Source organism: Gallinula chloropus, assembly GCF_964237585.1.
Source record: "Gallinula chloropus genome assembly, chromosome: 9".
Classification (NCBI taxonomy): Eukaryota; Metazoa; Chordata; class Aves; order Gruiformes; family Rallidae; genus Gallinula; species Gallinula chloropus.
In genome coordinates, this window is record NC_140094.1 from 9,025,001 (window position 1) to 9,050,960 (window position 25,960).

Below are 25,960 nucleotides of genomic sequence, written 5' to 3' on the forward strand. Positions count from 1 at the left end.
AACACAGATGACTTTTATTAATATTGTAGTGTATTTGATGCCTGAAAAACAATTGGTATAGCAGAAAAAACAAATTCATTGTACTCAGTTCAGAACACAATAGTTTAGCTAACAGAATTCAAGATTCACCACTGCATGTGGTATATCTGTATCAAATTACTAGTACTAAGTTGAAGCCAGATTTTTCCAATATGCTCAGCATTTCTTAGGTAAATCTAAAACTTCAGTTATTCCAGTAAGTTCAAGGTACTTGTATACGTCCCACAATTAGGCTGCTGGCAGGGTGGGGGGGGGGGTTCTATTTCTTTCTAAGCAGCACACTTAATTCTCCTTCCTGCAGCAAGCAACTGTGGCCTCATTTCCACAAGATATATGGCAGTAATGCCAGCTAAATCAGTTCTCATTTTCAATTATTCTAATAGGCTACTGCAAGCTCTGAATTAATGTAGCTACCTTTAATCAACTACGCTTATGACCAAATACTCAAATAAGCATTTATAAGACTATATCACAGTACTCCCTCTCCTAGAAAACTTATCTTCCTTTTAGAAGAAAAAAACCACTGTAGAATGCATATGAAAAAAGTTATGTTTCATCTTATTCAGTTTAGATCTATCCTAACAGATGTTTTAATATGTTTCTGTATGAACCACCAAAACAGAACAACGGAAACAATTTATAACTTCCCAGGCAGTGACAGAATAAATACATTTCTCCAGCAGTACACTTCTGTGAAAACAAACAGAATCCACATCAGCATTTTCAGCCAGCATACTGTTTTATATAAGAAAAGAGCTTACCCTTTTTTTAATGCATATATCAGCAGGAATATTAACTGCTTACCATCCAGTAATTGAAACAAGACACAGTATTTCTTTACTCTATACAGAAATCAGTCATGAGAAAGGACTTAACCTAAAAACTTATTCTCTACAAGGTATTAGTACATCAAGTTAGTTTTCACAGAAGCAGATCCCAACAATCTCCATTAAGAAAAAACTAAGCCCTTGGAGAATTGTCCAAGTACTGGAATGAAGCACCAAGTGTTTTAGAATTTCAGACAAGGAAACATATTTTTAAAAGCACTTCAGTCATTCAGAATTATAAATTAAACTGACCTATGTCATTCGGAAATGCAACCATCATTTGAATACTAGTAAATTCATGCTTTATCTTCGCTAAGTGTTATTAGACATAAAATATTCAGCAACAGATAACTTTGAAGAGCAGTAGAAATAGTTTTGTAGAACTCCACAGAGTCAAATTCAAAAACTAAAAAACAATTTCACATGTGAGCATAGAAATTGAGCAAGTTCCAGAACTAGTAGAGCTGAAAGTATAATATAGCAGTTCAAAGAGAGATGGATAGTTTATAATCAATCCGTCCAAGATTTAATCAAAATTATCCTTTAGATGCAACCTCTGATTATGCCCCTTAAGTGTATTCAGTAACACTCTCTTCCAAGAAAAAATTCTATCAATGTTTTATTCTTGTACTTCAAGAAAATAGACAAGCACAGAACATTGTGTATTACCACAGTTTAAATAATTTGGCCACCTAAAAACAGCAAAAAAAAAAAAAAAAAAAAATCACTCATTACCTGGCTTTGATAGTATGTACTAATATACAAAACTTTTAAACGCTTAAGTACAGATATATAAACAGGACACTATAACAATAAGTAAAAAGAAATGATAGCATATAATAGCTACTCAGTAATAGTAATATAGTTGCAAACACATATACCAACTGACAGCTTTTTGGTTAGAACTTAATAAGCAAATAAAATGTAAGGCTTCACAGGTAACCAAGACAGTTCCTAAACAGGAAAACCCAGATTCTTAAAAACAATACTAACATCCCACCAACATACCAGCAACACTATGAAGTGACTTGCCCTTGCAAGCACCAGCAGCTTTCTAAGGCAGAGAAAATCAATAGCCAATATTAGTAACAAAACCAGCAAGGCATAGCTCCACAGCCCTAAGCCCAAATTTTATAAGCAACAAAACCCTAGAAGCAACACCCAAGAAACCAGACATTCAGATTAACCTGCAACAAGACAGGTCCATGAACAAACCAGGATATCACTCCCACATATCGAGACTCAGAGCCTATGCAGTAACTTATTCTGAGACCAAACCCACCAACAACATAACCCAAGTCATCACAAAGTAAAGGCCCAGGCCTGAGCTTAAATAGAGCTCCTGGGCAGAGGTGTGGGTGGAGGCCCCCAGAGTCAGACTAATTAAGGCCTGTCAGGGTACTCTGAGCCCAGGCAGGATTTTGGAACAAAAACCAAAACGGTACAAAAGGAACCAAAACCAAACTCACCAAAGTCTTTCTAACACAATTAACTACTGAGCTACCCTTCCTAAAAGCAGATTGTTTCCATGCTAACACAACTGGATTAATTGCTAATTGCATTTATGTAAGTCTACTGTCTGCAAAGAAAATGGATTTCAAATTTCATTAAAAATACTTAAAATATGGTCAAAAGATTGTTTTCCTTAGAGCACTGAACCTAAATATATATATAAATTATCAGGACCCAAAGGTGTACTGACTAGTGGATTAAGCAAAGCAAGTACCTGAAAAAATTACAACCTGAGTGCAGGTGAGGCTAGCTAGGCCAATACAGGTGTTTCACATACAACACATTCTTAATTGCCTTCTGATTTAGTACTTAACATCTTTGTGCTATGACTAGATTACAAGTATTTTTTGCAGATCAATGTCTTTTGCTGATCTCCTAGCAGCTAAAACTGTAAATTACATGATCTTATCTGAAATTTTCAACTTAATACTCAATAGTTTTGCTTTGAATATTCCACCTATGTGAGTTTGATGTAAGTACTCTGTGAATGTATGAAGAAGTAATATAGTTATTCTGAAGAAAGCAATATAACCTATCATAAAACCTGAAAAAAGGTATAAAACAAAATCTGCCTATATGAACCAGAGGAAAGAAGAGAGAGAAAAAAGTTCAATCCATATCTGTTGCGTGGAGGAAGAGAAATAATAATAAAAAAAAAAGTTAAACTATTTTCAAGCTAAAATCTGGATGGGAAAACAGTTCTACTGAACAACTAGCTTCACACCAGGTACTTCAAGTTTTGCTCCTGCTCAACCAGCTCTTCACAGCAGGCATGGCAAGGATTGCTAGAGGCTTGGGGGACAACCCTTAGATGGTTCTGGGTAGAATGCTGCTGGAATGTAGGAATGTTCCTACAAAGCACAGACAAAATTCCTAGAAATTCTTCTACTGGAAGGCGATTCAGAGGGGATTAGTGGATGCACTGGGAAAACTCCTAGAAAGCATGGGGAATGTGCCAGTAAAATTCCCTGGATACACTCAGGAAATCCATAGAAAGCAGAAGAGAAAATAGAACGTTCCTAGAAAGCATTGGCAGAAATCTCTACAAAGCATGTAAGGAAAACTTCCAGAAAGCACCAGGAAAATTCCTATCAAACCTAAGGAGAATTCTTGAAAATTCTTTAAAAACCTAGGAGAAATTCCTAGAAACCACAGCTGGAATTCCTTGAAAGCACCTGAGAAAATCCCTAGAAAACTGCAAGACAATTCTATATAAAATATACATGAGGGAAAATGTGAATAGAGAACATACCTCTAATATTTTATATGCCTGAAACCAATAATTTCTATAGAATTCTTTGCATAAGTTAAGAAAAAAGTGATGCTTTAAGAACGTGCCTTTAGATAGAAAAAACTAAGAACAGAAATAGTAACAATAAGCATGCATGACACCCCCTCTCATAAAAAATCCAGTTTCCAATTCTCTTCTCTTGCAAGTACATACTATTCTGCATCCACAGTGTCATTCAGTGAAGTTTACAGATCTACTACCCACTGTGTGATGGATTACCTCTGTTTTGAACACAGGTCTGAGTAGCATCAGTTGTTCTGGCATTGGAAGTGTCCCTTAAAACAGGCATTTCTTATCCAAATTAAAAGTTTGCAAACCCCTTCTGCAGGCACTTCAAAGTTTTTTTTTTCTGTGTTGAAGAGACATAGTCCACTTTAACTTTTAGTCTGAACCTTTCCCAGTTCTAATACAGATTTTTGGGCAAAGGTGATCAGTAGTAAACACAGTATCTAACATACAGGTGAACCACAAACTTAAATAGTGGGATCGAGACAGGTTTTGTTCTGTCCTCTGTTCCTTTTACAGTTAATATTAACATTTGATTTGCTTTTTGCACATCAAGCAGTGCATTTTCATGGAATCATCTATCCTGATGGTATAAAAGTGTCCATACCCTCTGATTGATCTTCCCTTTTTGCATCAGTTCACATTCATGTATATTGAATTTCATCTGTCATTTTACTGCTAGGTCCCTTAGTCTTGCATAGCTCTTCAGTAATCCTTCATAGTTTACTCATTACTATATTGAATAATACACAAGGATCTCACTATTCCATATCTGACATAAGATCCAGTGAATGATTGGATTATTTATTACGCTGAAATAGATAACCAAACATCTCTTAGCAGCCATCAAAAGGTGCTAAAGACAAATATTGAGAGATTGATAAATGTGTCTTAAATTATCCACTGCTGTCCATTTATTGCCTCTTGGAAAGGCTACCACTCCAAAGAAATGTCAAGAGAAAGCAATGTGCAGTTAGGACTAATGTAGAGTTTTAGCATAAAAAAAAATTTCTTGGCAACTTAAGCTAAGACAACAGAGTTTCCTAAGGAAGACTTCAGGGGCAGACACGTTTTTTTCTTATGCATATGCAGTGATGGCAATAACTTCCCCCAGAGATGCAGCATGAAGTGCAGTAACTTCACCATAGATTTCTGGCAGAGATTTTCCACAGTCATCTTTGAGAAATGCAGGGACTAACCTCACGTGCTTTGCACATCCAAAATTCCTACTAACTGCACTGGGAAATTTTTCTGTATAAAGACACAAGACAGGATGTTCACTAGAAAATTAAACAAACACATTGAGGTGTTTGTATAACACCTCCTATAAAGACATGCAGACATACATAAGCTCTTTCCACTCCTTTTCTAAGCATGTCTTCACAATTTACCTAGGAAGTTCTAAGGTAAAAGAATCTGGTGTTTGAACTGTGCAATATCTAGTGTAGTACAGCATTTATAGTCACAGAACCTTCACAAATATTAAATCCTGCCCTAAAGTATATACATTCCACCTATTCACTTTGAGCTATCTTCATTTGATTAACAGACAATCACAGCATATTTACCATTACAAAAGACAATGTTAAAGACACTGTCAATTTGACAGTTTGAAATAAATAATTCAGTTCTGATACTACAGTCAAACTTACAAAAATATAATCAGCTTAGTATCTTCTTTACTTTGTATGCAGGGATTTATTGTAACAAGACATAGTTATTTTTATTTAGTGAGTTACAATAATTGGGAATTTCAAGCATTATATTATTCTACCAGAAAACAATACATATATACAAAAGAAAAACATTCTCTTTTTAGACTATTACTAGAGTATTATACATTCTCTTCTATAAAAAAAGTCCATCTGGCCCACTAAATATGAAAGAATAGAGGAACATTTTTCCCCAGAAATAAACAGCAACAAAATGAATATGAAAAAGCTGAAACATTAATGAAGCTGAGAAATATCTGAACACTCACTGTGCTGGTTTTTCAGTTTCGTATTAGAAACAGAGTGAAGACAATGCTGGACAATATTTGGTTTCTCCAAGAACTGATGACTACTCCCTTCAAATTGTCAGATCTGAGAGGAGAAATACAGTAATTCTTGAAGATCAACTGCCATCTAGTGAATGGTAAGAAAACTATTTAAAATATTATTTATATTTTGACAGTGTAAACTAGATTCTTGGCGTAATACCTTTTTGCCATTTTATCACTGTTAATTTGGTAGTGTGTAAATTATTCAAGAGCATGGCCATTAAAAGTTATGCATTCCAAAGCGCAGCAATGTCACCCAGCAATCTTTTCCATTAAAATATATAAACAAGGTCTTAATCCCAGTTTGCTTAAAAAAAGCCAATCCTGTGTACTTTCAAAAAAACCATGTGTTTATTGAGCTCCACTTCTCTGAATTTGACAAAAAGAACTGAACTATCAGTGTCTTAAAGTAAAATATTCAGTATTACAACAATATATAGTTACAAATTTAAGTAGCTTAAGTTAAATGTCACCGACAGAGGTGTGCACATCAAGCAACAATATCAGTTTTTATGTTGGACACCAAATGTGTTATTGTTATATGTATGTTTTACATTTAGTAACAAACTAATCTAAAGACAATTACAATAAAATGCAAAATTTTAGCAGTGTCCATCCACACTGTGAAAATAACTATTCTTATGTAAGACTACTGTATTTCATGAATTAGTACTTCATTCCCGTTTCACATTTTTGTGAAACAGAAGTATTATGTTCATATTTCAGACATTATTACTGATTGATACCTGCCAAGCAGTCTGGTAGCTCTGTCTTGTTTTTCCCCTGGAGTATTACCTGCAGTTTCACAATCTATGTGACACAAGCTGGAGCTGCCACCAGAAGTGGTCACAGCCCTCCTTTCTCTTCCAGCTGCCCATTTCAAGCTATTCTTTGCACTGGCACAAACATTGGCATGGCACTACAATGCACAAAGTCATCAAGGTTACAGTTAACTAACTCACCAAAACAAAAACAGCACTATACCAAACAAACACGTCATCTTTGCCACACTGACACTTCTGTTATTAAAAGGAAGACAGGAATTGAATAATGAAGCTGATAAAGGGTGGACCACCCTCTTTTACTGACTAAGCTGGTCATGGAACTATGATAAACAGAAGGCCAGAAGGAAAAGCAACTCTTGCTATGCTATTTATCCAAATATATATTTATGCAAATCAGTATCAAAGTAAATTTTTAATTGGAAAAATAGAAGGATTACTGTAAAGTACCTCTTCCATGCATTTGTCATTAAAAAAATCAGCAAGACCTAAACTTGTTTTCATAAATGCAACAGAAGCTCAAATGAATAATTCTAACAACTATTCTTTGGAATTCTTTGTCATTCAAAATTACATTTGCAGGTGTTTTCCTTCTCATAAGAAATCAGATTTTCCAGATGTTACAATAATTCTGCAACAAAGAACAACTATACATGAATACAAACCACAGAGCTCATTTCAAATACGCACTTCTCTGTAAGTTTCTTTCCTAAACACAACTTTTTAAAACCAAGCAAAGGCTCTACCACTTACAGTTTGGAACTCTGAAACACAAATCTGCCATTTTAAACAGAGTGTGTTTTTTGTTTAATCAAGTATGTACTGGAGGGCACTCATGTTTATGAGAACCTTTGAGGGAAAGAAATAAAACAAGAGAATGTGTTTATAAGACATTGGCTTGAAAATACATTCTCCTTCTTGGAATGAAAGCTCCTTATAATCTTTTGTCTGTACATTCTCTGGACAGACATTAGTCTGTCCCATACTAAATACCTAGTAAGTCTGCATATGCCATATAAGCATTTGCATACATGTGCAGAACAAAAGCGTGCTATGAAAAGAAACATTAAGTAGATATCCAGGAGACAAGGAACATAAAATAAATACTGGAAGGAGACAATTTTTTCATGGAAGACCTTAAGTGTGGGAAGGAAATAGCCAGCCTCTTTTTAGTTGTCTGTGGAGACAGAACAAGTTGGAGCATAGGAGCTTTGGCAGAGGGGTTGGACATGATGATCCCTGGAGGTCCCTTCCAACCCTGACAATTCTGTGAATCTGTGAATTGAAAGGAAATAGAACATAGGCCCTTTGTCACAATTACTCATAAAGAGAAGTCTTGCTGGTTTTGATGCTGCTCAGCCCTACATCTTTCTTCTGAGTTCCTACTCAGCATTTAAAATTAGCTGATCTGGCTCTGTTAACATTGCCTGCTTTTGTTCTTATAGCTTACTAAAACACTACAGCTCTTAGTCCAATAAGAAATGTGATTAAATGGGTCACCATCAAAAAATTTCTTTATGCTTCCCCTTCTAAATACATGCTGGACAGTTAATGGACATGCCCTCTCTGCATTTGATGTGAACATACATGTGTCTGATTGGTGTTGTGTATTTGAGATCCTAATTCTTGTAAATACGTTGTCTCAAATTAAGTCTGTACATATTCAGTACATGTGCAACTTTACTAACGATGAAGCTACTTGTGAGAATAAAATCATGCTCGTACTAAATTTTAGAGATCATGATTTGTCATATATCACATAATGCTGATAGATCTCCTGGAAAGGTTATATAAAAGTTCTACAGAATTCATGACACAATTTAAGAAGCTGGTCGACCAAAAAGTTATACAAATAATTTTCTTAAACACTGAGCATTTGTCAGAGCAACATAGTATAGCTTTACCAATTGCTGAATAAATATCTGTGTCATGATTACTTGTATCAGCAGTCACAAATCAGTCATGCAGGTCTTTGCTCGCTTTTCTTAACCAGCACCTACATCTGATTCAACCCCAGCTGCTGGTGGAAAAGGTGATACCCTGAGCCAACAGATGCACAGGAAAGAGCAAGCCCAACTTTTGGAAACATATTTAAGCAGTGCCAATCTGACCAAGGGAGAGATGAAGTGAAGGAAGTGAGCAAGTCCCGCCAAGACCAGCTCTGTGGAGAAGGAGCTGAATGGCAATGAGGAGGGGAGGGTCAACACATTTCGTCTGCGGAAAGAGAGTATAAGAAGTCGAAAAGAGCTTACAACTCGGCTGCCCGTTATTAGGAGATAATTGTCGCCTCATGAAGGGCGGTTTGACAGGCCCGCCAAGAGGAACGCCCTCAGCCGCGCCTGAGGCGGGAACCTGAGGGAAGGCGGTGATTCCTTCCAGTGCGCGTGCTCCGCCGTCGCGCATGCGCGGAAGGTGCCGCGGGCCCCTCAGCGCGTAGCGGGAGCTGCTGGGGCCGCGGACGGGTGGTCGCGCGAGCGCCAGGCGGCTGCGGTAGGCCTGGCCGCGCATGAGGCGGGTGAGTAGGGAGCTGGAGCGGGCCGCGCGGAGGAGACGGGTTGCCAGCCTCTGTCTCTCGCGAAAGGAACGCCGCGCAAGTTCGCGATGGAGGCGGCAGCCTTAAAGCTGCTCCCCGTGGATCCGGGAGATGAAGGCACCCAGAGGTGCAGGGTAGGACCTGCCACCCTCTCTTTCCTCGGAGCCAGAATCGGTGCCCCGCTGAGGGTCTCTCTGCCCACCGGCTGCTGTTTGTGCACAGCGTGGCCCAGGCGCGATTTGGCAGACGGGTACCTGCAGCTTGATCTGACCTGCAGAACCGCGGCTGTGACTGCGAGGGACCTGAAGGGCCTCACGCTGAGTGTCGGCCAGCTGGAGCTTCTGGCCTGTAGCCAGTTGAAAAAGGTCACAGTGAAAGTGGTCCTTAAGAGTTCTGCGCTGAAAAAGTCCACTCCCAGAGTAGTGTTGCAGGAGACGATTAGAGAACTGCTAAGAAATATTTATATTTCGCATCATTATGTTGTTACTGTTGCACCAAATCTCGAAAATCCTGTGGTTAATATTGAAATACTGTCTCTAGACGCTTTGGACAATGAAGCTGGACTTATAAGCCCCCAAACAAGCATCAGAATTAAGGAGGTTGTCACTCTTGAATGGTATAGACATTTATCAGAAGACACTGCAAAAACTTCAATTGCAGGACTAGATGATGTGGCAAAATCTCTGAAAGAAATGATTGATCTGCCTTTCCGCTTTCCAAAAACTTTTAAGAAGCTGGGGCTTTCTGTCCCTAATGGAGTGCTGTTAATAGGGCCCCCAGGTGTAGGGAAAACTCACATGGTAAAGGCAGTAGCAAAAGAAGTAGGTGCATACCTGTTTTGCATCAGTGGCCCAGCCTTCTATGGCTCAAGACCAGGAGAAAGTGAAGAGAATTTGCGAAGAGCCTTTGAAAAAGGCAGAGAAATGTCATATGAAGGCCCAACCATTCTCTTTATTGATGAAGTTGACTCTTTATGCCCAAAGCGAGGAAGTTCAAACAATGCTCCTGAAAATCGTATTGTTGCTCAGTTACTAACACTACTGGATGGTATATGTAACAGGGGTAAGATGGTCGTTATAGCATCCACAAACAGGCCTGATGCCTTAGACCCCGCATTGAGGAGACCAGGCAGATTCGACAGAGAGGTAAGCAAGCCCTATTATTCATATACTGTCTTTTTCTCTTTCCTTTTTGGGGTGGAGCAGAGGTCAGTTAAAGTTTTGGGGTTTTTTTAATGTTCATTAGTCATGCTTCCTAGTGGAATTCCATAGGCTTGGAACATACATCCTTTTTCTTTAGTTTGCTGCCACTCGAGTGAGGTAGGGAGCACATTTTTACTCAGGAAACTGAGAGCTCCAAATACTTGAAAATGGGCAAGGAGAGTCTTTATGCCTCTATCATAAAGACATGGACGAGTTCTTGAAGGTATTCTTTTGCTTACAGATGTTTAGCATTACTGACCTAGAGGCTTAGATTGTTCGCACTTAAATCCCAGATGCATCTTTCTGTAAAAGTTGATTGTGACCAAGTAGTAGGAACCTGTTGTGTCAAACAGCTTATTCGGATTTCAGTTACAGTGGCCAGGTCTATTCAAGAAAACAACTATTAGCCTAATGGTCAAAAGAAGAAAGGACGCATGCAGTTACACAACACACAGTGCTTTTGCTTGTATGGTTTATTTTGCTGGCTAGTGCACTCCTGGCTCATAAGCTTAGTCAAGTTGTTTAACACCTTCACATTTAAAATTTTCATTATTTTCCAGGGCGTACTGATTGTTTTGATTTATTTTATGGTGGTAATTTAGCATGCTTTTAGCAATGTGTGAATGTCTGTTTAATTCTTTTTCTTAATCTTTTGGATTAATATAAAGTGTTTCTTATAATACTGAAAAATTATTATTTCAGCGTTAATGTTGAGGTTGTATTAAAACAGGACTCATTGGTTACTACATGACAGTATCTTATGAACAACTGTTTATACTGACACCATGCCCTTAGAAAATAAGGGTAAATGAAAGGTATTTTAAATATTTGTCAGTTGCACAGTGCTGGTAATAAGTTTTTGTAAAACTTTTTAGCTGTGGTGTAAGTATGTATAAATCTTTAATAAGAAGTATAAGGCAAAGTTGCTTGCTTGAGTCTGTAAAATAAGAGGAATATAGCAAAAATATCTACTTATGTTATTGTTTATTGTATTTGATTTAGGTTATTATTGGGACCCCAACACTTACACAAAGAAGATCCATCCTGCAGTTGCTTACATCTAGTATGCCAATTTCTACAGACATTGATTTGGTTAAACTGGCAGAAATGACAACTGGGTATGTTGGAGCTGACCTTACAGCACTCTGCAGAGAAGCTGCTATGCAGGCTATGTTCCACAGCTCTTTGGTATGGTTGCAAATTAGTTGAGAAGAATGTTACTAATGAGATCTACAACCCTTTCCCCATTAATACTCAGCTTCACTTGAATAGTTTAGCAAGTTGAAGAACTTCCACATTAAAATACTGAAAACCACCAAGTGTTATGAAAATAAATCCACCATTTCACTAGTCCTTTCAGCTTTCACCTGAAAAGACTTTCTCCTTTCTGGATGAAAAGCTTTGCCAAAAGTTTTTATCATGTTCCTTATCTTATTAGGGCTCTGCAAAGCAGAGACTTTAGTCTTTTTTTTTTTTTTTTTTTTTCCAAATAAACTATAAGGTCCACCAAAGCTCTTTTGAAGCTATTGCTGACTTAGAATTCTACGTCTTAATAATAACTGCAAATTAAAGTTTAGATTGACAAATGTATATTTGCTAGTGATAACAACATTTATTTGTGTTGTATGGCTCGATATTAGAGATTTGCTAAGTGTCTACAGCAAATCTGTAGACACTTAGCAAATCTCTAATTCCATGTCTGCAATACAAACTTCTTAATATTCCTTCTATCTACTTTCTTCTCTCTATAATCCTACTTAGTCTATTCATTCTATCTATATTTGGGCTGAGCAGAAATTTAAAGCCATACTTGAAAGTAGTCAGTGCATTTACGGAGAATGGTAGAACCCCCACATTCACTCCAGGGTAGAAAAAAAAAGTATCTTTATTTCTAGAACTTCCATCTCCTCCAGATACTGTACAAATACTGAAAATAATAAAATAACTTGAGCCTGGTATCCCAGAAAGAAATAGATGGACAAATGAAAATAATAAGTAGATGGTCTGTTTGCCTTGGGAACTGCAAGTGCCTTTGTAAAATACATTTTAGTTCTGTTAGTGTATCTATACTACTTTAATACTGATGTTTTATAGCCAGTTTGAGATAAAGTGCCTTTATGACTGGTGAAAATAGATGTTCCAGCATTATTATTTGTATTCAAGACGTTTGGTGTGTAGTAGCCCTGAAACTAGCTACTATTTCATTTAGCAAATCACTCTGTATTGGAGCAATATTTTAGGGGAAAAAGCAGCCATTTTCTTTAAAACACTAACCTCTGTTAAAATTGGGTTTTCCTGTGTAAAAACTTGCCATTTAAGAATACATTCTACTCAAGTTGCATCTCTGTGTCTACAGTACATAACCTTGTCAGGGCATGAATTTTCTTCTTAGTTCCATTGGGGTTTTGTGAAGTGCTTTGCATATGCTAATGCAGCATTATAAGTTGTGGGCAAATATTACTGATACACCTTGTCTGGATTTCTACAGGATTCAACTGAAGCTGTGATTAACATGGCAGATTTCCAAGAGGCTTTTAAAAAAGTTCAACCATCCTCTTTTCGAAGTGCGGTTGGACTAACGGAGTGTAAACCTGTCACTTGGGAGCAAATTGGTGGTCTTGAAGAGGTGAAATTAAAGTTAAAACAGGTAGCAAAACAAATTCAGATAAACAGCTTCTAATAACTATATCCTCTGAGATACTGTGTATGCTACATTATGGAAACAAATTATCTTGCTAATTACCTGATTAAGTTGTGTTTTAAACATTTTTTACACTACATTAAGTTATTACAGTGTTTGTGAGTTAGAAATCAGGAAAATAAACATGTTTTTTAAGTAGCCAAAAAATTTTTAACTTATAGCCACATATTTGGCCATTCCTGAATTCATAGTCAAAGAGTCCTTGCATATCATCTCTCCGTTTGTTCTGATGGAAATGGGTAGGAAATGTGAAGAATGGGGGCATTATATGGAGGAGCAAATTGGTATTCTCTAATTTCAAATTTATGTTTGTATCAAGGAAGGGAAATAATGTCTTCAGCATTTTTGATCACCTGTGAGCTCTAGATTTGTTACTAAGAATGTTATCCTCTTTTTTATGTATTGACAGAGTATTGAGTGGCCTATGAAATTCCCTCAGGCTTTTGCTAGGATGGGACTGTCTCATCCAAAGGGTGTTCTTCTCTATGGACCATCAGGGTGTGCCAAAACCACACTGGTGAGGGCTGCGGCCACAAGTTGTCACTGTTCCTTTCTCTCTGTAAGTGGTGCTGACCTTTACTCACCTTATGTTGGAGATTCAGAGAAGATTTTGTCTCAGGTACGGTTTTTGATCTGTGTAAGACCTATAGTTTATTTTTGCTTAATTTCTGTGAAGTATTAGGTCTAAATTTTGTTCTTGAAAACAGGAAAGTGAAAGGTCTCATCTCATTACTGAATAGAAATGGCTTACAAAATTATATAAATTATATCTTAAATATAAATTATATAAATTTATATCAATCACATTTATATAAAACTGAAAACTATACCAGTTTTAAACTCAAAAGTATTTTTACCCTTTTGCTTTCAGTTCATTTAAGAATTTAAATAAGGAGAATTTACCTGTAGTAAACTTAAGCTGAAACAGCTTTTGTGAATCTTTATGAAAGTATCTTTAAAGTGAAGTACAGAGTATATGTAAATAGGTGTTTTCACCTTACCTTGAAAGAATGTCTGCATTAACTTCTTACTCTAATGTTTTTTTAAAAGGTTTTCCGCCAAGCAAGAGCAAATACTCCAGCAATAATATTCCTGGATGAGATTGATTCTATATTGGGATCTCGGTCACACTGCAAAACTGGCCACGGTGTCTCAGATCGGGTTCTTTCTGTTCTTCTCAATGAGTTGGATGGTATTGGGCTGAAAGTCACAGAAAGAAGAGGAAGCAAACTACAACTTGAGGGTCAATGTCAAGAACAAAGTGAGGAGGAAAGGAAGGTATTTATGTTCCCTTTTCTGGATAAGAAAAAGGATAAACGCTATCCAGTTGTTCCAAAAAGTCGTTGGCATTCACACTTTTTAAGCTTAAAACCCTGAATCTTGAAAATTCATTTTTCTAGTCTGTCCTAATTTCTAGTATTTAGAAAATACCAAACACAGCTAAGTGTTTTTGCATACACTGTTCCTTAATGAGGCTTACATTGTATGCACAAAATACCCACATAAACTAATGAGCATTACTAGTTGGTGGTTGTCTCCTGTCACAAAAAACCTCTTGCTTGACACTGAGGTGACTCTTTTTTTATACTAATTGTGCTGGTTTCGCTATTATACAGGTTCCTTCCTGAAATGGCTTTTTATAAGCGTTTCCCCTGCTTCATTCGCAGTGTTTCTTGTACAACCTTATACAAAACCAGTACCATTATGATAGTAACTTGTTTAAACAAAAAAGTTGCAGCTGGAATTCTCAGGGAATGGTTTGTAACACTCAATATTTAGCTTTTTTATATTTAAATTTCTCTCTTCCTATTAGGATACTCTGGGGAAAAATTGAAGAAAAGTTTCAGAATTGTAGGGTACTGAATTTTTGCATATGAAAAGTCTTTGATACATAAAAATCTAGCCAAACTCTGTGTTTTTCATCCAGGCAGATACTAACTATATTTCTTCGTTGTCACTTCATCTGGCCTGCACTGAGGCATTTTTTTACCTTAAGGGAAATAACTACATGTGAAGATACATCATATTTTCACCCTTTCCCTTTTCTCATTAGTAGTTAACTAATGTATTTAGATAATACCTATCTTAACCATGCTTCACTGATTTGTTCATATTACCTCTTTCTCAGCTAGAATTTCAGGAAACTTTGAACAAAGATTTCATGGTAATTGCTGCAACAAATAGACCAGATATGTTGGATGATGCCTTACTGCGTCCTGGAAGGCTGGACAAGATGATCTATATTCCACCTCCAGATCTGCAGGTGATGTCAAATTCATACATGGCTTTAAATGGAGAGAAACTAATTACCAGCATATCTTAAGAGATAAAGGGGCATATTCCTTTAATGTTGATAATGTTAATAACTGATGGATGATTCACTAAACATCAGTGACCAAACTCAAGATACAATGAAGACGTTTAAAAATTAAGAATTACATTTTTAACTTAAACATCAATAACATTTTAACTGGTGCATGTAACTATACTATTGCATATACAAAATAGACAAAGTCTGGAATAATCCTGTATTTCCAAAGCCAAGCTGCAATTTTAGAAGTATAATAAGAAGTTGTCTGCCCTTGCTTCAAATCATTCCTGTGCTTTGTTCCCAAGGGTAGTGTAGCTACTTGTCCTGAGCTTCCAGAAAAGAGTTGACACAAAGCAGGCCATTTATGGACTCTTCAGTCTAAAATACTGTGTTTTCATGAAGTAACAAGTAACTGTGAATAGCAGACTTTAATATATGAGATATTTATGGTTATCCCTGTTAATAGCATTTTATTCACTCTTCCAGCAGAAGCATGGAGTTTTGGTGTTGGTACTCTTCTGTGTTTTCCTTAGCTCTGACTTCAAATTTGGTACTGCTTTGGAGAGGGATTAATTATTGGTTTGTATGTATTTTTGTTTTCTTGTGTAACATGCACCAACATACAGGGAAGGCTTTCCATTTTGAAAATCTGCACAGAAAAAATTCCATTAGATAACGATGTGTCACTAGAAGATGTGGCAGTCCTAACAGACCTCTTCTCTGGAGCTGATATTGAAAATCTGTGCAAGGAGGTAAGAAATAGTCATGGTTCATCTGTGAAATGAACTGTAAAGAAAATCTTTGAATCAATCAAGAGAGCTAACTCATCAGTGTTACTAAGCCATCTGTAGTATGGATTCTTTTGCAATTTGTAGTGAAAATACAGAGAGAGCAAAATGGAAGAACTGAACAAGGATTAATTCTTCAAATGAAGTCAAATAAAGATTTTCTGTGATTATTTATTAGAAGGAGCCATAGTACCCTTTGTTTCTCGTGGCCCTTTCTACTCTAAGCTCCCATCTTACATGAATTGTATTCTGTGTGCTGCAAGCAACTGTGGTATTTTTAGCTGAAATGGCACATATTGTAAAGGCTAGAGAGAAAAAAAAAAAGAATAGCTAAGTATTTGAGATGAGCTATATGAAAGAGAGAAGACCTTGGAATACAATCCAAAAATAAGTCATCGAGCATATGTTGTCTAATCCAGACAAAGTGAATGAGAAAGTTATAGTAATCTGTTTTTATGTTTCTGTATTGTTGAATAACCATAAATTATACAATGCTGTTTTCAGATGCTTTATCCAAACTTTGGTTTCATGTAAAACATTTTAGAATACCTGCAATAACTTCTTTGCAACTTAAAATATGATGAGCACTTAAAATTGTTTCTTTTTTCCTTTTAAAGGCTGCTTTGCTGGCGTTGCAAGAGAACGGACTTGAACCAACTGCTGTGAAACAGGAGCATTTTGTAAAATCATTGAGGACTGTGACACCTTCCTTAAACGTAGAAGAATTGGAATTTTATAAACGATTTCATAATCAAGAATTAGCCTCTTGAATCAAAAAGGACTGATGTGGCATAGGTATTTTAAAATATATTACAAAGACTTTGCAGTGGCTTAACACCTTTCCTGCATTTTCATACTGTAAATACTGTGTATGAAATACAGTAAAACTTTAGTTGTGACAATTCTGTTATTTCAATAATGGAGGAGAAATGAAAATCTTACTTTGGCTGGGTTTGCATCTGATAAAACAAGTAATTGTGGTCTTTAGATCAAGGACTGTCCAATGGCTGAGTGCTACTGTAGATCTCCTAGTTTTCAGTACAAAAATGGGCATATTAAAAATATTAATTTAAACTGTGTTCTGAAGTCTCCAAAGGACAGTGACTATATAAAAAATAGAAAAGCTTCTACAATGTTAAATAGGAGAAAGTAAGTCCCATACTGTATAAAATATAATATGCTTTATATGTGCACATCTACAGGCTTCCTTTCTTAAAAGCACATTTCAAAATACAATGGCAGTGAAGAGGTAGTCAGTGCTTAATACCTTGTTGAAAGTTTGTGAGTCTGAGTTTTCTGGAATAATTTACATGAGTTACTGCTTACTGTAGAAGCATTTGAATAAGGAGACAGATACAAAGTAAGTCTTTAATCAGTTCAAATTATAGTAATTTCTTTTTCTGTGGAGGGAGGTTTGCTTTCTAACAGTTTCTGCAGAATTCTTTTCCTCACCCAACTATCTGTCAATATATTTTTGTAGATGAATTTCTAAATACACAGATACCTCACAGGAAATTGTTACTATGTGTATGTAGTTGTGCATTTTAACTTACCAGGGTAGGAAGGTTTTAAGTGTTTTTTCCTTTTCCCCTTCACTCTCAAAAATAGTTTCTTACTTCAGCTGAGGTTCTTGAGTTACAAACCTGGTAACCATTCTTTCTTACAACAGGGACAGGAGGGACTACAGTACAGTGTGGTTTACTGTTAGATGGATCATGAAGGGCATTTCCAAGGCAGTTTTAGTGACTCTGGAGGGTAAAAGGGAACACTAGAAGCTCTTGTGACTTAAGCAAGTTCAGATAATGAATGACTACCCTACAGCTTGTGTGGCTTTCACCATTTCCTAAGGAAGGACCATCCTACTGCTTTATTACTGGCAGGCCAGTGCCACTGAGTTTTCCAAACACCCAAAAACTTTTTTGCAGCAGTGCTGGAGGTAAAATATGACAACCTTCAAGGTAACTGTTTTGTGTTCCAGTCTTTGATAGTGTTTCAATTGAGAATTGACAGATCTGAAAATTGTTAGGACAGCAAAATGTGGTCAGCTTCATTTCAAAGATGCTGCTGCTTAACTTCTGTGCTCGTTTCCTAGAAGGACCAATGGAGCCCAGTGACATCCCCTCCTTGCTACGGGGAGCCAGCAGAGTGTGCAGCAAAGGCACCTTTCTGTCCTCTTACTGCTTTCCCCTGGGCAAGAGGAGAAATGGAGTTCCGGGCAGGTGCTGCTGGCACTGTGCAGCTCCAGCCTGCCCCTGGAAGGGGTTTTCCCAGGTGGGGGTATTGGGAAGGGAGCAGAGCGTGTAACATAGTAACGCTATGTTACTCTGCGGGGCCAGGGCGGAGCTTTTGTTTTGGCACAAGGGGACAGAGTGAAATTGGGCTCCTGGCTCAGTCGCTGCCTGCACCTTGCCAAGCCCTGAGAGGGGCAGGGGCAGGCCCAGGCCTTGCCTGCACAGCGCCTCCTATGCTGTTCTTTCGGCCACTGGCTGGAGAAGGGGACAAACGACGACAGAAGAGCAGTGGGGAAGCAAGTTTTGAGTCAAGCATGACGGAGAGAGGAGGCTTTGCGGGAAGAAGCGGGAGGAGCAGAAGCCGCATCCCGCTCCCTCTTCACACCCCAGCGCCTCGGTGCGCTCCTCTGCGCCTGCTCCCCGCGCCGGCCGCCAGGGGGCGCCCTGCGTGCCGTCCCGCGCAGGTGGCTGCGCGCTGCGAGCAGCCGGCGGTCCCGCTGTCCCGCCTACGTGACGTGGGGCCGAGCGAGCGCTGCGGGCTTTGCCCGGTGTATATAATGCGGGGCCGCGCTCTCCAGCGCTTCGGCACCGCTGCCGCTCCTTCGCTCCTCCAGGTATCGCAGGAGTTGTGCCCTCGCCTCAGGGGCCAGCAGCCGGCGGAGGGTGTCCCGCCCGCGGTACGGTAACGGGGAAGCGTTTGCTCCAGGTCCGCAGCCGGCGCCAGGATGAGCACCAGCTTCTTCCAGATCCTCAAAACCAAGAAAGAGGTGAGTCTGCGGGGGACGCGGGTTGCCGCTGCAGCGAGGGGGTGCCGGCTGGCTCGGGCAGGTGCGCTGGGTTGCCTTTAGCGAAGAGCCCCTTGCCGGGGTGATAGCGAGGGGTGCTGCGGGCTGAATCGGTGCGTTTGAGGCAGCAGTGCGGAGGTAGAGCCTTACTGGCAGTCGCACCTCGGTGCCGCGAAACTCGCTCCCGCTGTTGGCGGCTCTGCGGCCAGAACACGGGTTCTTAAACTGTTCTCTGTTTTATGTCTTTCAGCTCATTCCCCTGGTTGGAGTAGTGTCCTTCGCAGCAGTCGGGGCACTCTCTTTTTCTGTGTATTCCGTATTCAGCAAATCTGATGTGATGTAAGCGAAACACTTAGTGCTTGGAGTTTACCCTGACCACCTTTGTTCAGCAGGGGTGTTTTACAGTCACCTTCTGCACGAACAAAAAGAATCCGTGTGGATGTTCCAGACTACCAGTAATGAACACTGGAGGAATTAATTCATTTGCAGCATAGTCCAAATTATTTCCTGACTTTTGATTTAATAGATTTTGTTTTTCTTTGCTTTAGTGCAATAGGTTTTAAAAGTTCTTATAAATTATTCCTAATAGGCAGATAGGTAAGGCAACATGTGGGTGTTGTAACCAGGCTATTGACCTGTACATAAAGACCAGCATTTGATAATATGAATTTACAGTAAATTGGTATTTTAATAGCTTGGCTAATAATTGGAGCTAAGCTTTGGGGATTGTTTTACTGTACAGCGATCAGAATGGACATTTTAGCTGTCAGACCAACAATCCCCTTTTCCTGTCTATTTTGTATTCATTTTTTTCAGCTTGCTTCCTTTATGATAATACATTATACTTGAAAAATGTCAGTTTATTTGGTGCTTTGGAAGCCTCGAATAAAGCAAGCCATCTTTGGTTCCTACCCAGAATTTGAAACAAACACACCCAAACCTGTAAACTTGTGTTTCAGGGAACTACTTCCTTACAAGAATAGTTCTACTGACCATAGGTTGCTCGTATAAGACAATGTATGCAAGATCACACCTTAAAATGTGTACCTGTTTTGCTTTATCTTCTCTTAAAGCATTAATAAGAGTGGCAATCCAGAACCATGGGAAACTGTTGATCCTACCAAGCCTCAGAAGGTAATTTGCACAACTAATGTAGTCAGTACAAATAGCATGTACTTCCAGCACAGCTAATGACTTTTGTTTAAATGTGTAAGAACTAGCAACATACTAATGAGGACAAAAATGTAAAGCTGCCATGCATCTATTTAAAAGTTTAACTGCTTAATTCATTACTTGATGTAATCTTCCCTGTACTACTTAATGATAGGGATCCAGCTATTCTAGATCTTATTCTGAATTTATGGCGTACATCTGGTTAGTCTTGGTGTGTATCCATCCTGCCCCCTCTCCCCCAACATCCATTTACTCCATACCACTGATAACAGTGGAAACGTGGAGTACAGGGGAAATGTTGTTTACCCCACCTTGTTCCCAGATTACAAAACTGGCTAAGCATGGTTTTGAGTACTGCAGTCTGAAGGAAAAAATCTTAGTTTAGTAGGGCATCAATGATAAGGAAAAATGAAATCATTTGTCACTTATTTACTGAATATACAAGTGATTTTGTTTAACTACTAAATTTCCTCTGCTATTTTTGCTTGCTTCTGAAAAGAAAATGTAGAGCTACTACAAATCCTTCGCTCATAGTTGATGTATGATGTGGGAAGGGGTGGGAGTGGAGTCAATGCTTGCTGGGATTTTGCTAATTTCTTTCATATTTTCCTCTGAATTTCTTCCAGCTATTAACAATCCATCAGAAATGGAAACCTGTAGAAGAGCTGGAAAGTGTCAAAAAGCTCATGAAGTGACAAGTTTCTGTTGCCTCAAAAAGGTACCCTATGAATCTAGTGGAATCACTTCTGCACAAACTTGACTACTGACATCAGTGTGCGGAAATGCTTCTGCTACGTTTTTAGGGTCTCCCTACATTTTTTGGACTCCTGATGAGGAGTTTCATATTGCCTTAGAAGTTCGCATACAACATCCACACAGTCCAAAAATCTGTCTCAAATAGTCATTTTCAGTAGGCATTTGATGGCAAATGTTAAATATTCAGATGGTAATTACAGATGGAAAAAGCCTTCAGGCTTTTTGTAGAATTTTGGTTTTTTTTCAAAATACATTTTGTAATTACATATATTTTAATAAAATGTATTTTTAAACTTTTACAACATTCCATGTAAATTCCGTAAGTGGAGATTACACTAAAGACCTTCTGAATTGGGATTCCTGGTCTGTTCCTTCTCTGTACTGTCTCTCAATGTTGTACACAGACCAAATACTCATCATAGCCCAAGGATGTCTTTGTATGGCAACATATGTGGGCATAAAGTATACTTGTGTGCATTTTCTGTGTTAGATGTGGTGATAGTTTAAGTCAAAACTAATGTTCTGCTGATAATGGTAAAACTTAAACATGTTTTTTAAAAACTCAGCAGGACCCACTGAGTCCCGTAGGTTTTTTTAAGGGTTTATATGAGACTGCAGGGTTAGAACATAAGAATTAAGTGTAGCTAAAAGGGAATTAGGAATGAGGTAACTTCTGCTGTATTCAAATATGGTTCATGTTTAAATTTATAAAAAGTTCCTAGAATTAGGAAACCTATCCAAAACTAATTACATAAAGTTAATTTTTTCTTTATGTGTGAGGTGAAATGCACAGTTAACAATATTTTAAAGCATTTCTTAATACATGCTATTAGGAACAACTGCTTTAACAAAGTAAATAAGAGCTTAAAAGCAGGAATGACTCTGAAAAGACAGTTCCTCTTTAAGCATCTGTGTTTTCTTAGGGGTTGGCCAGGGAAAGAACCTAATGGGCAGCCTCGTGGTAAACTGAGGCAATATATGCATACAATGGTAGAAGAGTCTTTTGTGGATGTTTTCTCCCTGTGTACCCTTCCAAGTAGTTTCACAATATAGTTTACAGTTTCTATTACAACAGATGTTCAGAATGCATATTACTTTCTGTGAGGAAGAAAGCAAAAGTGAAACAACTAGTAATTGGAAAAATTCCCCCTAAGTAATACCAAAGTGCTTTAGATTATTCTGCTGCAGCTAAAACAGGAGTAAACAGCTAGTAAAGCTGTCTCCCAAATTTTAAGGTAGCTTGGCTTGAGGCTTTATATTTTCTTCAGATTTATTGATGCAGAGGAAAAAAAAGTGCTTAAATGTTATTTTATTCCATACTTGTGTGTAGATGCAGCATAAATATTTGTTTATCAAGTAAGGATGACTCAGCAGCATTTATGTTTAAAAGTAACAGGAACTGCAAGACTTCAGAAGCTTTCATTTTAAGGAATCTCATTACTAGATGATTCTAGAACGTATCGACACAGAAATCCAGTGCTCTGAGGCATACAAGTTTTAAGTATTTTAAGATAAGAATATTTTAAAGTGTTTTCTGTAAATTATTCTGTACTTCCATGGTTTTACTGCACTGTATTAAACAAAAAAAAAACCCTTCTGTGCTCTGAGTTGATGCATAAATTAAATCAGTTTGTCCAGTAAATCACTTGTATGGTCTTTAAATACTATGACCTAAGTACATACCAACATTAGGGAAGTAAGTCTAGTAACTTCTACATAATTTCTGAACTTGCTATGTTTCAGTGGTGTCTTTCAGTAGCACAGTAAGCAGTGACTGCCATCAGTCACAGGTTGTTGCTGCTTTCGTCCTGTCCTGAAGCATAATACCGAACATAACAATGTTTTCCATTGTTAGCTGCCCTTTTTGTTCAATACAGATTTGTAGGGAGGGTATTCACATAATGTGACAAATGAAAGTATTTTTCTGCACTTGAAAGAGGATCATTATTGTTCAAGTTTTTGGGACAATCTCCTGCACAGGACGTTTTTTTCTTGAGGGTTTTTTTCTTGTAAATAGAGCACACCTAGTGCAATTACTGTTTCTTCTCCCCCCACCTCCAAATACTCAAATCTATAAAGCAATTTACAAATTATTTTCTTGTTCTACAGACATCAGAGTTAAAGCAGTAAAGCTTTAGTTGGCTGAATTTTATAAGACTTCCATATCCTGTGTTATGCAACCCATGTCTTTTTATTCCATGGACAATTTAGAGGCAGTTGAAATAAATCTAACAGCGTTCTTCCTTTTATTCATTCTGTTATCTCCTTTTTTTTTTTTTTTAACAATCACTATCCCTATTCACTGTGTCTAGTAGTTTTCCATGGAACTCTATCACTTCCAATGTTCATAATAAACTTTGTTAGTTAATTAAAATGCTTACTGGTTTGTTAAATACTCAAATATAGGCTAGAAATAGATTAGAAAATTTTTGAGTAGCCCTAATCACTGTTAAAATTGAAGGTCATGCTCTTTAACTATAGGTAAGTGATAGGCAGGGTCTTTGTACATAGTTTTCTACAAGAATAAAATCACACATAGAATTACAGAATGTTAGGGGGTGGAAGGGACCTTAAAACATCATCTAGACCAACACCCCACACCCCCAGAGCAGCATCACCTGGAAGGTAGCTTTCTGTAGTATATATGCAATTGCTAACTACTCGTGTATGTTACCACAATACTACTTAAAGGCCTTAACCACAAGGGTACAAGATCTCCAGTTATCTAAGAGCTGTGTTTTGTTTTACGTTTGGGTTTTTGTGCACACGATGGCTCCTGCCCCTCCATTTCTTTACCACAAGATGCTATAGTATCTGCTATAGTTACTTGGCTTGCACATGTGGTTTCTGTAGAAAATAGAAGAGGGTCCTGATGCAATCATGGAAGGAAACGGTGCATCTTGCAGTTGTCATCTGTCTTGAAGCCGAGAGTTTTTGGCCCTAGGGCTACCTGTAGAAAACAAACAAGAGTAATGGGAATGATTCGTGGGATCTGACCAATATTTGGTGTTGGATGTTTCCCAAAAAAGCTTTCAGATTAAACAAACATGGGCATGCATAGCAGTTTATTCACTGTCTGATGGCTATGCTGCATGGCACGTCCCTGCCATACAGGGAGCACACAAGATAACGAGATCACCTAAAAGTGTGACTAAAATGGAAATTCAAAAGCGTTAGCAGGGAAGTGGACTCAGGGCACTGGGTTGGACTAAGTAACTATTGACCTTCAGGTGCTGATGTGAACAGCGAGCTGGCAGATTGTTTGCTGAAAGCTATCTCTGTCAAACCGCCATCACTGCTACTTGCACCTTTCAAAGGAAGTTCAAAGAGTGAGCAGACACCCAGTCCAAAGGGCTGTTCTCCTGCGGGGCCTCACCCCAATCAAAGATCACATACAGTGGGCTTCAGGGAGGCTGCACCACCCCTCCTTACACTGCACCTTGACCCAATGACCCAAGGATTTCAGTGTAATTAGCTTTTACTTCTAGATAACCTTGTCAGGTGTATGTCCTGGCCAGGGTCATCAAGGAGGAGGTGCTGCCCTCCTGCAGGCCTCAGGAGGGGTATAGGGCCCCTCACTCAAGGCGGAGAGGCCGCGGCCTGTGACAAGTTAAGCCATTACGAGTGAAAAGCCGACCCACCGCCCCCCGGCGTGCGCGCCCCTTGCCTCATACCGCCCGTGCCCGTGAGGAGCTTGCGGCAGCTTTCCCGCCATTATCGTCTCCCTCCGCGGCCTCTCATTGGAGGGGCGCGGGGCCGCTGAGGGGGCGGGGGGCTTTGCTTAGCGCCTCACCTCCCGCCTTCCCCCGACCGGCGCTGGGGAATCTGGCGCAGCTCTTGCGCTGACGATCAGGGAGCCGAGTGGGGCGAGCCTCGCCGGGTCTCGCCGTCGGGTCACCTGCGCGACCGCCTGAAGGCTGCGAGCCCTCAGCAGTGCCAGCGATTGAAGTGGGGCGGAGGCCGGGAGAGCAGGTACCAACCAGCAAAATTCCCACTCGGGGTTTTGTATCCATGTGTCGTTCCCAGGTTAGAGGAGTTGAGGTCCCTCTCGGTGGCAGGTGTGCGGCCTGGGCATTCAGTGGCATGTGAGGTAAAGGATTTCTCTGTGTGGTGAAGGAAGCATCTGTAAAAAAGCGAAGGTGTTAAGGAATGGCAGAGCTTTTACTGGCACGGGGCTGTGATAGCGAGGCAGTGTTAGAAGTAGCTTCTCTGGGCTTTAGGATATAGGTAGGCCACATACTCGCTGGCTTGTGGCTGCTGGGGAACTGGCCAGGGTGTGTAGGAGCTGGGAACAGCAATGGCTGGAGCCAGGTCACCTGCAGCACTGGGCCTGGTGCTGCAGCGGTGCCTTGGTGCTGGCCTTGCAGGCGTGTGCCTGGTACGGGTGGAGATGCTGGTTCTGCTGCTCTTTGCCAAGAATTGACCACTTGTCATGTTCCCTAAAAACTATTCTGTGTAAATTGGGAGTTCACGATGCAGTGTTTTAAAGATGAAGTGAGTCATCTTTTTGACCTTGTTCCTCTAAGGTCTAAAAAGTGTTCGCGTCTCTTAAAACACAGATAAATGTGATTCTGGTTTTACTAGGTGTCAGGCAGTAGAAAAAACAGTCTCTTTAACTGGAAACCCAGATCTGGACTATTCTAGACTTTTGTATTACTCATTTTCTGTCTCTCACACTCTCCTCCCTATTTTCTACTGAGGCTTCTTTCACTTGATGACACATCTCTTCTTCCTGCCAAATTTCTATCTTTCTGTCTTCCCCACCAAAACAAACACATCAGAAAAACTTAAAATTTTCTTGGCATAATGCATTTCTACTATTACTATTAATTATTAGTATGTCTTGCTTTGAGTAAGGGCAGTTCTGTTACTGAAATTTGATTCATCTGATGTTTCCTTCAAAACAGCAAAATAACTTGCTCATGTTCTGTAACTTGAACAACTGTATAGAACTGCATTTCATCATTGGAAAGGACTGATAC

The 25,960-nt window shown here is 38.9% G+C and overlaps 2 protein-coding genes across 2 annotated transcripts; both read left to right on the forward strand.

Moving 5' to 3' along the window:
- Positions 1-9,099: 9,099 nt before the first annotated feature.
- AFG2B (AFG2 AAA ATPase homolog B) lies at positions 9,100-17,173 on the forward strand (the record flags this gene model as incomplete). Its single annotated transcript, XM_084268321.1, has 8 exons — positions 9,100-10,176; positions 11,236-11,421; positions 12,722-12,880; positions 13,344-13,553; positions 13,985-14,212; positions 15,063-15,197; positions 15,872-15,997; positions 16,651-17,173. 8 exons carry the CDS (start codon positions 9,100-9,102, stop codon positions 16,801-16,803), a joined length of 2,274 nt encoding a protein of 757 aa, XP_084124447.1. The 3' UTR covers positions 16,804-17,173.
- A 1,733-nt stretch (positions 17,174-18,906) lies between these two features.
- LOC311194655 (normal mucosa of esophagus-specific gene 1 protein) lies at positions 18,907-21,325 on the forward strand. The gene is made up of 4 exons (XM_084267848.1): positions 18,907-19,031; positions 19,300-19,388; positions 20,123-20,183; positions 20,849-21,325. Exons 1-4 carry the CDS (start codon positions 18,990-18,992, stop codon positions 20,915-20,917), a joined length of 261 nt encoding a protein of 86 aa, XP_084123974.1. The 5' UTR covers positions 18,907-18,989; the 3' UTR covers positions 20,918-21,325.
- Positions 21,326-25,960: the final 4,635 nt, after the last annotated feature.

Coding starts and splice junctions, on each gene's coding strand:
- LOC311194655 (XM_084267848.1), top strand. CDS start 18,990: ATGAGCACCAGCTTCTTCCAGATCCTCAAAACCAAGAAAGAG. Junction 19,389..20,122: donor TTCAGCAAATCTGATGTGAT/GTAAGCGAAACA, acceptor CTTCTCTTAAAG/CATTAATAAGAGTGGCAATC. Junction 20,184..20,848: donor ATCCTACCAAGCCTCAGAAG/GTAATTTGCACA, acceptor AATTTCTTCCAG/CTATTAACAATCCATCAGAA.